This window comes from Cynara cardunculus, assembly GCF_001531365.2.
Source record: "Cynara cardunculus var. scolymus isolate 2C chromosome LG 9, CcrdV1, whole genome shotgun sequence".
Lineage (NCBI taxonomy): Eukaryota > Viridiplantae > Streptophyta > Magnoliopsida > Asterales > Asteraceae > Cynara > Cynara cardunculus.
In genome coordinates this window covers 14,832,327-14,848,088 of record NC_037536.1, presented here as the reverse complement: position 1 = coordinate 14,848,088, position 15,762 = coordinate 14,832,327, and the positions used below count along the sequence as shown (strand labels likewise).

Here is a 15,762-nt window from a genome sequence, read left to right as displayed (position 1 = left end):
ATAAGTTTTATAAAATGATCGATGATGAAAAAGAAAATATGAGTAGTAACATATTCAGGGTTAGAAAAATACTTCAATGTACCAAAGTATCAACCCCACCAACTCGTACAGTTTGGGTTATGTTGTGTTGCACTTTGGTTTGGTTTGGTTTGGGTTGTGTTGGGTTAGGTTAAGATTTTTCAAACCATAAGCTTTGGATTGAGTTGTTCAAATGTTTTCAACCCGATCAACTCAATCCATGAACACCCCTAATTATGATGCAATGGTTTAAACTCAGATGGCTGTAGTGAAAATCAAATATTCCACATCCATGGAGGTTCATTTGCGATGACTCCAAACTAATCATAGTCATCCGTGAGACTAGTCAGTACACATAAGCCAACCCAGATGCCCACTTGTTACCTAGAAAAAAAATATTTTGATGACATTATTTATTTTCTTTTTGCAAGAATAATGCATCTTTTGAAGAACCAACTACATTTAAAATCCATTCAATTAATATGAAGTGGCTTTATCTTGATTTTTCGAAGTAGATGAAAAATGGGACTATGTTTATAATGGAAATGACATTATTTAAAACATAAAGGGTGAAAGTGAAAAATGTCGAAAGTATAGGGTATGATTTTGAATATACATATTAGTTAAGGGGGTACAGAATGAGAACTGGCGGGTAAAAAGACAGTTCAGAGATATCTTCAGAAGAAGGCGGTACGAATGGCCCAAAAGGACAAAAGACCAAAATTCATTGGAATCCCCACTCCTTTATTATTTTAATTTAATTTTTTATTATTTTTAAAATCTTAAATATAATAAAATATTTTTGAGAAAATAAATCACTATTTTTTTTAATCAAATGAAAATTGAAATTGAATACAAGTGTGTGTTATAATATTTTCTAAGTATAACGCAGTTGGTAAAGAGATGGTATGACTTTATTTAAATAAAAAACAGTACTGAGTTGTAGGTCTGTTCATCGGTTGATATCCATTGGATATGAGTGAAACCGAACTGATCCAATTATCCATTGGATGTTGGATTTTGCCAACCGATCCGATCCGATTAACATTGGATAACTGATCCAATCCAATCCAGTTGATGATTGGATTGGTTCGGTTCTATCAATTGGATACTTTTATTGGATATCTAATGGATGATCCGATGGGATTTGATCCATCCGGTGTGTTAAATCAATCCAATTATCTAACAATGATACAAATTAATTAATCACTTTTAACATGTGTTAAAATCAACACAAGGAAAATTTTAAATTTTAAATCTCACATAAAACTAATTGTGATTTAAACAATTTGAAAATGAATTAATTGGATGATAGTTGGATAATGATTGGATGGACAACTGGATGGTCGTCGGATGATTAATTGGATGGGTAATTAGATGTTGATCGGTTTGGTTCGCTTCGGTTTTGATCGGTTCTAGACTGCCATCCGAGAACCGGCCAATCCAAATTGGATGTTGGAATTTTCAATCTGATTTGATCCAATTACAACTGGATATCCAATTATGGTCGTTCAGTTCTAATTGAATCGGTTGATTCTCTGCACACCCCTACTGGGTCGATCTTCCCCACCCCTCGCCAGCCCCATCTTCACTGACTCAACTAAAAAACGTGCTCTCACATTGATTGCCTTAGTAGTAGATATTGTATGGGACAGTTGGAGTTGTTGGTCATCAAGTATTTTTCGCAGTTTAAGTAAAATAATAACTGGTTTTCAAACGAAACTATAACTACAATAAATAATAATGTCATTGTTGAGCATTAAGAGTTGTGGTTTGTAAATAGATGACTTATTTGATCCGTTAACGAATACATTTAATAACTTTCTTAAAACATATACTCAACTCAGTGTGAAAAAAAACATTATGTTCTAGTAAATACTAAGTTTTGGGATCACGTGATACCAACATGTTTTCGTGAGGCTACTTTTTACACTTGAAACTTCACAGATGAACACTGTAAAGGTAACCTTCACAATGTTTTTTGTGAAGGTTTAGATTTTTTTTTTACCTTCACAGTATTTTCTATGAAGTTTCAAGTGTAAAAAAGTGGTTTCACGGGTCCCATGAAACCATCATGGTCTCGTACGAACCCAACCCTATATACTAAAGTGATAGACCAGAGTCATCATCTTCGTCAAGACTTCCAGTGTAGACAAAGTAAAGGGTCCAGATCAAACCAAACACGCCAAACAAGATCCAACCAAGAAGGTTATTGCTTAGACCAAAGGGGAGTCCGGTCCCTTCTGTGCTCATTCTCTCGTCCACCAGAGCCATCGCTATTGGGCTCGACATGGTTGCAACCATCGTTGTAGCAACGAACGACGATACAGTTGTCATCACCAATCGTTGTGAGATCCCCTTCGACGTCCCTCGATCTACAGAGCATCTCACTTTTCCCATTTTGCATGTCGTCCCTAAAAATTAACCAACAATTCTAGCCTTTATTGTGAAACTATCGCACCCTATAACAAAACCAAGTCACAAAGGTTTTTTAAAGCATATAATATTTATATACGGTAAATATTTACACACACTCCTCATATTTGATTGAGTTTGAACCTTTGATCTCCTAGAAAACTGAACTGTACGGGTAACCAGCATACCGTTGGATCAATGACCATTTGACAAGACACAGACTGCATGTAGATAAACTAAATCCAGTGCAATAAAACTTTTCGTTAGGCAAACGAGTCCTGGTGCGCTACAACTTTTTATTTGATATATAACTTTATTTATCGTATAATTCACATAAAAGATTGAATTTTTGTATACATTTTTTAGGGACAATTTAAACAACATTGGGTTCACGTGAAACCAACCTGTTTTCCTGAGACCATTTTTTTACACTTGAAATTTCACAGTAAAACAATGTGAAAGTAAAAAAAATACCGAACTTTCACAGCAAAAACACTATGAAGGTTACTTTCATAGTGTTTCGCTGTAAAGTTTCAAGTGTAAAAAAATAGTCTCACGAAAACAGACTGGTCTCACATGATCCCAAGTCAAATAAATAAATGGTTACTAAAAATTTGAGGTGAACCAAAAATATGGTAAGAGGAACTAATATATGATTATATCAAAGTTAGAGCAAGAAAACCTACATGGACACTTGTTTGACCATATCATATTTATAAAAGAAAACTTGTTTTATACAGATTTAATTATTAAGATCTGTCTTTTCAACAGTTTTAACGAAACAAACAGATAAAAAATTGTTAATGTTAAAATACATGTAAAATTACATTATTGACCGTAACTTTATCTAGAAGTCAAATACTTGAATTTTGTAACCATGGTAACTTCTATAGTCATATCTAATAATTTATTTTTTGAATTCACACGAGATCATTTGTTTTCGTGAGACCATTTAAAAGAAATTTCACAGCAAAACACTGTAAAGGTAAAAAAAAAACCCGAACTTCCATAGCAAAAACAATGTGTAAGTTACCTTCATAGCAAAAAAAAAACAATGTGAAAGTTATCTTCACAGTGTTTCACTGTGAATTTTCAAGGATAAAAAGTGGTTTCACAAAAACATGTTGGTCTCACATAATTCCAAGTCATAACCTATATAAAGATAAGGTTTGAGGAGATAAAATATAAGATCTTGCCTTTATCCTCAACCCAAACCTTCTTCAAGTATCTCAATTGAGATACCCAGAAATGGCATTCTCTGTATAAACAATATTTTTGCTTATTTTAAGAATCCTCGACATAAAAAAGAAAAGAGATCAAAAACTTTTTTGAAATAAATAGTATTTATATAAGACAAATAGAACGAATAAATTCACACACCCTCTTCATATTTGATGAGATTTAAACCCCTGACCTCCTAGGAAGTCAAAGACTCACATACCGCTAGATCAAAAACCATTTGATTAAGTAAAAAGGTTGCTTTTAAGAATATTCTATAAAATTGAAAAAGAAAGCATACCAAGAAGAGTGGAAGGTTTCTTGGGAAGAAGAGTGGTGGTGATGGTGGAAGCAAAAATGGATGCCATTTTTCTCTGTTTTTGATTTGTTGGGTGCAAAAGAGGGGATTTTGGTGTTCATTTTGGTATTAAATTGAAGGAAAACCAATGGGAACCACACAAACTTGGATTGCACCCATCTTTTATCCACCACTCATCACCACCAACTTGCAATAAAAACTATTCATAAAATGAAATGAATTTAGTGTTTAATATTGGTGGGTGGGGATAATGCAAGAAGTCGGTCAATTTGTAAGAAGGGTTAAATCATATGTGAATAAAATCACATTTGATACAGTACATTCAGAAGAACGTGGGCGATGGTTGGTCAATGTGACGTGTTTGTAATACATGTGATTTGATCCCTCTTGCACTTCTGACAAATTGACCGTCTACTCGTTTGAACCTGTCAGAATATGTGTTATGTAAAAATCTATATATATATATGGTTTGGTTTACGTGAGACCAATTTGTTTTCATGAGACCCGTGAGATTATTTTTTTAAACTTGAAACTTCACAGCAAAACGATGTGAAGATAAAAAAAAATTAAACATTCACAACAAAAACACTGTGAAGGTTACTTTCACAGCATTTTGATGTGAAGTTTCAAGTATAAAAAAATGATATCACGAAAACAGACCAGTCTCACGTGATCCCAAGTTTATATATATGTGTCTTGCCTTTTTACAGGATTTATTATATAGAGGCAATTTAAATTACAAACCATGATTCTTACAAATCAATCAATTAAGATATTTATGGAAATGATAATGTTTCATTTATTATGATTTAAATATTTAATAAAAAATTAGTAGAGTTCATTAATAATTATCAAGATATTATATTAGGATCAATCGATATATTTATAAAACCATATATTCATTAAAGTAGATGAACGATCAAGATTGATTTGTATGATTTATAAAAATGACATGGTTTGTATTTGAAACTTTCTTTTATTGTATATGAAATAAAGGTGTTCATTGATCAATATCTGATAAATTTAGGTGGAATTGATCCAATCTATTAACTTATTGGAAATTGAATTTTGACAACCAATCTAATCCAACTAACTTGGAATCAAATTCAATCTGACGGATGATTAAAACGGAACGCTGGATTATATTTGATCTGTCCAATATCCGCACATTTCACTAAAAACACTACTCATAAGTTGATAATCATATAAAACGATCGACCAACATAATTTCTAAACATAAACTGATGTAAGAAAAAAGAAAGTCTTGGTACACCAAAATACCACGTACAGATAACACACAAAAATAGATCATTCATCCGATGTTATTGGATTTTGAATTGCCATCTAACAACCATCCAATCCTATTTAGATATTGAAATTCTGGATCCAATCCAATTACAATTAAATATCCAACTTTGATCGGTCAATTATAATTAATAGTTTGTTTGGTTCAAGGGTTGTCTACCAAACTCTTACCAGGTAAACACTTACCAGCAAAATTCAACACCCCCCACTTATCTTATCAGATAACATTCTCGACCATTGGTGGTAAACATCTTTTACCCAGTAAACATGCACGGGCAAAGATTATCAGTCAAGTGACATCCTGTAAGAATTTATCCGGTGAATGTTTGGTAATGGCCCCTTAGTCTAATCATCTATATTTTAGCAGCTTAATGAGCCTCACAACTTATTCGATAAGGTATGTTTGGTAGCGGCTTAATAACATACAATTCAGTAAGCTTTTAGAAGGGAGTTTTATGCATAAAGCCAAGTTTTTTTTTTCTAAACCTACCCCCTCCCAATTTAAAAACGAACACTTTCCATCTACGAAAAAATGTTATCAAACAAAGATTTCTCAATCTATACAAATAGATTAATCTATACAGACAACTTTATGCATATATGACTTAATAAAAAACCAACCAAGCAGCCCAAAGTCTATAATACTTTGTATAGCAAGAATTGTTGTAGTGTAAACTTGATTCAATTATGGTGATAATGGAAAGAGCAAGTTACTAGTTAACCATATCCATGTGATTGAAAGTTGCATTGTAATATACACAAAGAAGATTGGTTCATGGTAACAAGAAAGAAAAAAAGAAAGCTATGGATGTTGTTAGTGTGTAAGAATGAGAAATAATTTTGCAAAAACCTGTTGATGTCAAGCTATATTGCACTGTTGCAAATACGGGTGATCGTATTTCACGTATTTCCGCCAATACCCTTTGTATTTTTCGATGCCGATATCCAACCAGGGTTTCATCACTCCATCGTAGTGTATCACGGCTGCCTGTTCGATATCTTCCTGCTTAATACCAGAATGGTATCCCAATCCATGAACATGCCATTTCCGCTCCAAACCCACCGTCTCGTTATAGAATGTCATCCAACCTAATGCCAAGCTACCAGATTTCCATATCGGTCTCTTTTTTCCCTGGTCGTAAAGAACAAATCAACATTTAAATTAAACAAACCAACCCAGTATATCCCAAGCTGCTCTACCCTTTGAGGTAGAGGTGGTCAGGACTGCGTACATCCCATCCCTCACCGGCCCTACTTTCTTTATAGGGTTTATTTGATTTGGTTTAGACCCGGTATATCCCACGTGGGGGTAGGGTAACCGGTAAGATGTACGCATACGTTACCCCTATTCCAAGAATAACACTAAAGAGAGAAAAAAACAGGGGAATTGATAGAAATAGCCAATCAGCAAATAGGGTTTCACTTTTTAGCCATTTTCTGACCCAAATTCACTTTTTAGTCCTTTACTTTGAAGGTTTATGCATATCCGTAAGGATTGGTTTTCAGCAAAAAGAAGAATCATTACGCATATGTGTAAGGATTCCACTATAATCTGGTATATAGTGGAATCCTTAAGTAGAAATCTTACACATATGCGTTATGATTCTTTTTAATCCGCCCTTAAGTGGGAATCATCAACTTTATAATGTTTTAATAACGGCTCACGCTTTAATAAAACATTATAAAGTTGATGATTTTTTTTTTTTTGTCGAAAACCAATCCTTATGCATATATGTAAGCCTTCTGCGTAAGGATCGGCTAAAAAGTGAATTTGGGTCAGAAAATGGCCAAAAAGTGAAACCACCTATTAGCTTTGGCTATTTATGTAAATTTCCCGAAAACACCATAGCTAAATTGTTACCCAGTGTGCGTTAGGTAGGTGGGTGAAAGAATCATGAAAGGTTTTAAGGTTTAATTTATAATGGGTAGTTTGGTAATTTACCTATCTTGTCCCATCTCGCTCATTTTTGTTCCATTATATTTTGGTGAGACAAAAAACTGCATTTTAGTCCCATTCAATAACGTCCAGTCCCAATGGAATTATCACTACCAAACGTGGGACGACAAGTTTTTTTTGTCCTGCCCCCTACGCTTGCCCCCACGTACCAAACGCACCCTTATTGATAAGCTAGTTTTATTGATCAGCAACGTGTGTAGGACCCCGATAAACTACTTGAACTCATTTTCACATTATACCAGCTTAATGTATTAAGAGATGTATAATATCAAATCGTAGTGCAAAAAGTTGTTGAAAACTAAATTCCTAAATCTGCATGCAGTTCCAAAGGGAATAATGAGGAGAAAGAAAAACGACTAGACCAAGATAAATTATCGACTACCCACCAATGAATTGAATTAGAGTTCAGAAAAAAGGAGCATAAGTTGCGTACCAGTTGCAGGTATTCGTTATAAACAGCGGTCAGATTCCTCCTCCTCCACTCTCGTAAATCAAACACATTTACACCAAATGCCCATGTGCATGCCTCAAGGTTAAATCTCCTTGCCACCGTAGGATCGGAAAAATTGATCAATAAATCCATTCGACGAAATGCAGGATCGTGCCCTTGGCAAGTCTTCACAGCCCCATTTACCTTTCCCATCATGTTTACCTTCCAAAGGCGTGTTAGATCCCTTTGTACAACCACATCATGGTCGAGAAGCACAATCTTGTTCAGCGTTGGGAAGATATCTGGTAGATAGAATCGGAGGTGATTCAGAGCCGATGTATATCTGGGGTCCTGAGAATCATGCCCCTCGGCATTTGCAGGCTCGTATTTAGTGGATAACCAATCAAAATTGTCCATATTGTGAATCTGGACTGAAGCTTTTCCAGGAGGATGCAACAAGAACCACTTGGAGATTGCTACAAAGTTGAGAGAATCTGTCACCACATGGAACACAATTTTCCCTGGTTCCTGTGAATAAACAACTTTAATTAAATCACCACTCATTTTACAAATCATTAGTATCACATTCACATCATTCTTTAATATGTAACTATAGCAGTATCGGCATTCCCATGCTAGCCTACACAAATTTAGGCTCCATTTGATTTGTAGGATTGGAAAAGATTTGGAGGGATTTGGAATTCAATTTGATTCCAATCCCATGTTTGGATTTGAAATCCCATGGAGGTTGATGGTATTTCGCAGGATTTCGTAGGATTTGTGTATAATAATGTTCTAAAATATGTTGAAAACATTTGTTTTATAATGATCAATTAATAAAAAGATAATTTGATTTTGTGTAATTATTTATAATTTGTTTTTTTAAATTATTTTAAAAAAATGGAATTCAATTCCATTCCAAATCCTACAAACCAAACACACCAAATATTCAAAATCCTTCCGAATCCCTCCAATTCCAAATCCTTACACAAAATCCAAATCCGTCAAAACCATTCCATCAAACCAAACTGCTCCTTAGAGTGAGTTTGGTACGCAGATGGGACTGAACAAGATTGGATTGGACAGGACAACAAGAGTGAGGTAGGCCGGTGAAAGAATTTAAAGTTTTGGGGTTCTAATTTGACATGGATAGTTTAGTAATTTACCAATCATGTTCGATCTCCCTGATTTTTTTTCCAAAATAACAAAATGCATTTTGTCCCACTCATTCTCGTCCTTTCCTAGTCTAATGTTGCATCAAATGTGGGACAACAATTTTTTGTCGTCTTGTCTTGTGTTGTGTTGTCTTGGCATGCATACAAAACACATCCCTACCGTGCAGATGTGAGTAATCTCATGTCACATGTTCAAGCTTCATCCACAAACTTCTTTTCAATGTTCCATCTAATTTTATTTTGAAGGCAATTTAGGCAAGCACTGCCAGTCAGAAGCAAGAATCATGCATCTGAGAGTAATCTCCTAAAAGCTACAGTGCTACTTCAAGTAATCATCTCCCATATTATTCCCCAGAGTTATCTAGTTAGTCATCCTTCTCTTGATCTCCATCTATATGACACTCCCTCCATATTAAAATAAATGTCCAAAATGAAAGAGGCACATGGTTTTAGAAATATGTAATTATTCCACTTTTTAATAAACTAAAAGACAAATTTTATCCTCAATAATAGAGAAAGTAATGAATTTCTCTATCTCAAAATTAAGAACATAATTGGAAAGTAAGAACTTACTTTTGAAAGTGGAGAGTTATTTTGGGACAAACTAAAATTGAAAAGTGGACACTTATTTTATGGGGTTGGGTATCGGTGAGAAGGGTGAGAGGGGTTCTTCACCCTTATCAATCCTAATTGAAGAGTTCCACTAGATCAACAACAGTTCAACACTAATGAGAAGCACAAATCAATTCCCTTCCAAAGCGCATTTCAGTGGTTGGTTTAGGAGTAAACATGATCAATGGTCCAAATTCCTTCTTACACTTCTCAGGTTAACTCCTATTCTCACACGATCCTTCGTCTATTTTATGACAGATATGTTGAAGAAATGAGTAGATGAAGCCAGACCAGCTTACCTTTGCAGCAGAAATGGTAGAATCCACCACCACTGCACACGCCAGAACATTATCAGAGAACACAACAAAGTGATAAAGATTTGAACCGTGCACATCTGGGTTACTAGGAAGCTTCCTCTCTTCAGGTTTTAAAGCAAAATAATCAGCTGTAAGCCTCATGGAAAGACAGTGAAGCCCCTTTGGGGTGGTTCTCCCAGCCAGCTGAACAAGAAACGCTTCTTGCTCCTTCTGTACTCGAACCAATTCTTCAGCATTGTTAGTCATAGCACGGAGCTTCTTGACCATACTAGAGCAATCAGGGTAAATGCGGGCGGCTTTTTGCAACGAAATCTCCATGGCCCTCATCCTCTGCAAAGCCCTGAAGAGATCAATGGTCTAAGATCAATATGAACTTGCATTAATCTTTGATTTAGATGAGAATTTTTGAGAAACTGAAAAGATCGCATGGGTAATCCATGGAGATGGTTATTGTTATCATGATTCCAAGGAGTAATATTGAGCAAATATCTGATTGGTACCTTTTATGAGTCCAAAGAGAAATCTATCCATCATAGCTGATCTGATGAAATTACCAGGTCTGGAATTAACAGCAAGGAAGCTTATTGTTTAAGTTTTTTTTTTTTTTGGTAACCATAGGTGTCCAGGCCAACTTAAGCACACCGAGACTAATCCCACTGGCCCAGATGAAACTCAAACTGGCGACCTAGGAGCCCCAAGTCCTAGCCTTTATTTGCCATTTGAGCTGGCCCTCAAGGTTTATTCTTGAAGTTAGGCTTGCCTACTGTACAAAATCAGACCCGGTGATGGAATCATTTAGTATTAAATTGAATGTCCACTGTACTTGATTAGATAGTTGCAAATAAAATCTTCTATATTCCACGTTGATCATGCATAAAAATGAAAAGAAATGGGAAGTAACCTCTTGGACAAATCGGAATCCTTGCTGACTTCTCCCATGGCTCGTTCTAATTCTTTAATTCGTAACCTTAACTCCTTTATCAAATGTGCATTGCTAGCTGGTATTGCAAAACTGAGGTAAGCTTTGGCCCTTATCAGCTGATCTTTCATCTCTTTGATCTTCTTATCAATTACCCTCCGTGCTGGCGGTGGTACATCCTGATCATGTCCAAGTGTTGCACGACCAATCTCTCCCTGCCACGGCATTAAAAAAATGATGTGCATGTTGTGAAGGCAAAAATATGCAACATAGACATGAATAACAAATTGCAATGGTCTTTAGAACTTCAATTCTTTATCATGCTATTCTGCTCTACTCTTAGAGTGCTTTGGTACACAGGGATTGGAGAGGAGGGCCGAGAGTGAGGTATGCGGGTGAAAGAATTGTGGAAGGTTTTAGGGTAATTTAGTAATTTACCAATCTTGTCTCATCCCCTAAATTTTGTTCCACCTATTTTGGTGGCACAACAAAAAGCATTTTTGTCCTCCTCACTGCCCCACTCTATTGTCGTACCAAATGTGGGACAACAAGTTTTTGTTCCAACTTATCCCGTCATTTCCCATGTAACAAACGCACCCTTACGCCACTGAAAGAGGCCATGGTACAAAGATACTTCTGTCCACCACCGACCTCATGAGGCAAGAGTATCATGATACGTATGCTGACTATGCTCAAGAAATCAGTAAAAAAAAGTAATAACTTTTGTGTGCCTACGTCAGACCTACCTCGAATGATAAACAGATAAGAAAAGCTAAAAAGTGCCCCCTAGTTATATGCAAAACAGACCAGGTAAATTATTTGTAATTCATTTAGAGACTAAAATGAGAGATTTACATTAGGAATATTCTCATTTGTGACTATGTTGTACTAAATCCGAACGGATTCTTCTGATTCTAGAATTTAAATGTTGATGAAATATAATTTTACTTGAAAGTAAGTCTATGCCCCAGAGGCACGTTTCCGAAGCCTTGGATGACGCAATCTAGATCCTTTAATGGCCAAGTTTTCACCATACACAACTTCACGAACTACTTTTTAAGTACCCTTATCTTCTATTATTCTTCAAAATCTATTGGAGCATAGATCAAACCTTTCTCCCTGAATTTAGCAGCATTTTCTCTTCCTGGCTCTGTCCATAATTTCCTTTTGTATCAAGATCTCCTGAAATTGATTCGGTAGACAATGATCAATACTCAAGAACCGGGTAATAATCAATCAATAGGGATAGTGGGATACTAAAAACACACTCAAAACGCCAACCATTTCTTTCTGTTAAATCATTGTTTTCACGGCTTCTGAGATCATCAGATTTAATACCAACATCTTGGGATCCGAAAGTGACAACAGGATCAACATTTACATCTTTGTACACCTTTAAGATGGGTTCTCTTAAACCTTCACCTTCCTCCTAATACACAGCATACAACCACAAGTAATTTAGCCTCCCAAAAGTAATAATAGCAATTATATTCTCATCTCATAAAATTTGGGATCAAATCCAAGCAGAGGATAGCATTTCAAAACTACCTGCTTTACTAGATTCAGGTTCAGCAAATCCCTCCTGCCTTTCTGGAAAAGGAGATACAAAACCGGATCGTCATTAAATTAATTTACATAACATATAACACAAATCAACTGAAATCAACAGAAAAGGAATTTAGATTTCATACGAACATCTATGATATAATTACTTTGAATGCTTTGTTGCAGAACAAATAACAAATCAAATAGCATGCAGCAATTCTGACTTCATTTTTTCCCATTATCTACCATGATTCAACTATTATTCAATTTCATCCCTTACGAACTTCACTTTGATGCAAACGTATTACAAACTGAATAACATCAGATGCTAAAACCATCTTTTTTATTCAATAAATTATAGTAAAATAACTTAAACCCTCGCACGCAGATGAAAACATCAAAAGGCAATGAGATCATACAAAACTCGATAAATCTTCGATAAATCCCTTCGATTCTGCATCAAAAACACACAGATACAACAGATGCATAAGACCAACCGAACTCCTTAGTCAGAATCAATCAAACAAAAACCAAAACAACGCAAATGAATCAGAAAAACATACCGTATAGCAATAGGATCGGGGCAAAAACAGAGAGGAAAAGCAAAGAGAGGATGCATATCCTCGTATGTCGACGAAATTGCTTCATCAAACAGGAAGAATAACACCAGAAAATTTGATCATTGGAGTATGGATTTCAAAATAAAGAATTGAAGATCGAGATTTGATGGTGGTTGTGATTAGGGTTTTTGAGAATGGTTTTACTCGTTGTTGCTGTTGTTGTTGTCAGTAAAATAGCGTGCGATGCTTTGCTGATTTGAGGGGAAAGAGGAGAGAGAAGAGATTTAGAGAGAGAAACAAAAGAGGGGGACGCGGGGAAGATGGAGAAGGAGGTGTGAACGCCATTTTCGTGCTACAAATTAAAAATATAAAAATAAATATATTTCTATTCTTTCTTAACTTTAAATTCGATTACGAACGCACTTTAACTTGATTTTTATTTTTCACAACGTACTTTTAAAACTATCATTTTAGTATTTAAAATGTAAAGTTTTAGATATTTAAGTATTTGGATAATCGATTACCATAATGTTTTAATCGGTTATCCGGATACTGAAATGTTTAAAACTTTACATGTTAGGTATCAAAATGAAAGTTTCGAAAGTACGTTTTTCAAAATAAGAATCAAGTTAAAGTACGTCAACTTTTTCATAGAAATTGCACATTACAAAAATATTTATATTTTTGAGAAAAAACGGTTAACTATTACAGACGGGGGTGCATAGAATTGAGTCATTGACCATTTCCCTCGTTCGATTTGATCCAAATGTCACTGCTTCCGCGGTATTCAAGTCTGTAATATTACGAACCTAACTAAATACCACAAATTCAACACAAATATATAATTGTGACGGCTATATGTACAATTCTGAAAGTCGGGTCCGCAATTACGTTAATAAACTGGTTTATTCTGATTTTTTTTATCTTTTAACTAGATTCGTAATATATTACAGATGTAATAACATTTGAGTCAAGTAAAAAAATAAATGATTGGGAGTTTGAATTTAAATGTGTTGATGATAGTGATATGGCTCCAATGATACCATTGGGGCCGTTTAAAATCCTACATTTGAGATAATGCACGTGTCATTCTTGCCATTTCCCATTTGGTTTTTGTGACCAACCATGAATGATGATGTAATATTTACCTTTTCTTTATTTATTTTTTGATTATTTTTAAGATTTAAGCCTATTAATTTTAGATATATATTTGATAAAAATTTAGAAAAACCCAACAAACTATCTCATTTTGAATGATTAAGTTTTTTAACTGTTTTTTTGAATTAAAAAGTCATTAAACTTTCTTATTTTGAATGATTAAATTCTCAAACTATTTTTTATTAAAAAACCAACTAAAATTTTCTAATTTTAAATGATTAAGTCTCTAAACATTTTTTTTCAATAAAATAAACCATCAAACTTTTAAAAATTGTTGAATTGCATCGTTTTAACCCAACAAACAAAAACTACTTATAACCCCTTAAAAATAGATCAAAAAGAGGGAGACCAGTGTGATAGTCAATATGAAGAACGGACAATGATGTGGCGAGAGAGAGTGATACTGTTGTTTGTGAGGGGTTTGAAGGGCGTACGATTTGAAAACGGTAGAATTGATTTAGGTTTATTTTTATTTTAAGATATTTTTAGTCGGTTACAGATTCGTGGACAGGAAACTCCATCAGTGATCTGTCCTAATTTATTATATAAAACTTCCCCAACAAAATACCAATCACCAAAAGACAAAACATGTAACGAAAGGAAGCCAAAAGCAGAGCTACGAATGTCGAAGAAGTATTAGATATCGAACTCATGGCCATTACATCCTTCGGACTAAGAGATCTTGAAGTTCTTAGCACGCTTTGATATCCATAAGTTGAAACAATAGAAGTCAAAAAAGAAATAGACGATGGATGATACCTGATTGGTTTGAGCTTGGGCTTCAAATGTTAAAAGTGTTTGTAGATCCTAGGTTGAAATCCAATATTAAATAAAAATCTTCTTGTGACCACGGAGGTTCAAATGCAGTGACTCTGGACAACATGCAAAGTCGGTGGTCGTTCTAGAATTAGTTGGCACGCATAATGAATTGAATATCTATATTAATAATAAAAATGGTGTGTCAAAATTTAAAAAATGAACCCATAAACTTTACTCAAAATCTTTATTTATAAATTATTTTTTTATTAAATAACTATTATTTTTTATTTGTAAAATCATTTTTTATTATGTTTTTGGTGTTTTTTAAAGTCAACCGCTTGAAAATTTCAAGAAAATCGTATTATTTATATTTAGCTGGTGATGAGGAATTTATTGGTCATTTACTCATGTCACGTGTCAAGTCAAAGCTTCTTACATAATATTTTATATAATTAAAATTCTAAAAATAAATATTTTATTTTATTTTATTTTATTTTATAATCGATATAATAATATAAGTGATTTTTAATAGATTATTTGAGGTTATGTTTGACAAAGTAGATAATAAGTTAGCTGATTAACGAATCGTGTTTGATAAAAAACTAGATGAAAAAAAATATAAAATAATAAAAAAGAATTAATCAATTATAATGTTTTAAAATATAATTGAAATAAATCTTTAAGAATATAATATATCAATTAATATTAACAATATGGTAAAAAATTAAAAAAATATATTAATTAAAAAAATTAAATTAATTATTAAATATAGTATAATATTTTTATTTGTTAAAATATATGTTAGGAAAAATCTATTATTTATTATCTTAAATACGTAATATATAACTAGAAACATACTCGCGCAATGCAGCGAGATACATCGTGATTTTAATATTTCATTTTATTCTTTATCTCAGTCGGTGTTATAATATGACTTTATGTGATTTTGAGAAAGTGATAATGTTTTTATTTTTGAATAAAATATATGTTTGAAGATATCATAAAAATTTGACAAAAATATATCGATATTAGTATCAAATTAACTATTTGAAATT

At 33.8% G+C, this 15,762-nt stretch overlaps 2 protein-coding genes across 2 annotated transcripts; both read right to left on the bottom strand.

The window, feature by feature from the left end:
* Window positions 1-1,790: 1,790 nt before the first annotated feature.
* LOC112518695 (photosystem II reaction center W protein, chloroplastic-like) lies at window positions 1,791-4,044 on the bottom strand. Its single transcript, XM_025126479.1, has 2 exons — window positions 3,953-4,044; window positions 1,791-2,432 (listed from the first exon to the last, which is right to left on the bottom strand). The coding sequence occupies exons 1-2, from the start codon at window positions 4,017-4,019 to the stop codon at window positions 2,122-2,124; spliced, it is 378 nt and encodes a 125-aa protein (XP_024982247.1). The 5' UTR covers window positions 4,020-4,044; the 3' UTR covers window positions 1,791-2,121.
* Window positions 4,045-6,008: 1,964 nt separating this feature from the next.
* LOC112518693 (probable galacturonosyltransferase 6) lies at window positions 6,009-13,067 on the bottom strand. Its single transcript, XM_025126476.1, has 9 exons — window positions 12,794-13,067; window positions 12,650-12,684; window positions 12,234-12,275; window positions 11,967-12,114; window positions 11,797-11,867; window positions 10,668-10,900; window positions 9,749-10,106; window positions 7,666-8,190; window positions 6,009-6,407 (listed from the first exon to the last, which is right to left on the bottom strand). The coding sequence occupies exons 1-9, from the start codon at window positions 12,876-12,878 to the stop codon at window positions 6,135-6,137; spliced, it is 1,770 nt and encodes a 589-aa protein (XP_024982244.1). The 5' UTR covers window positions 12,879-13,067; the 3' UTR covers window positions 6,009-6,134.
* Between the last annotated feature and the right edge of the window lie 2,695 nt (window positions 13,068-15,762).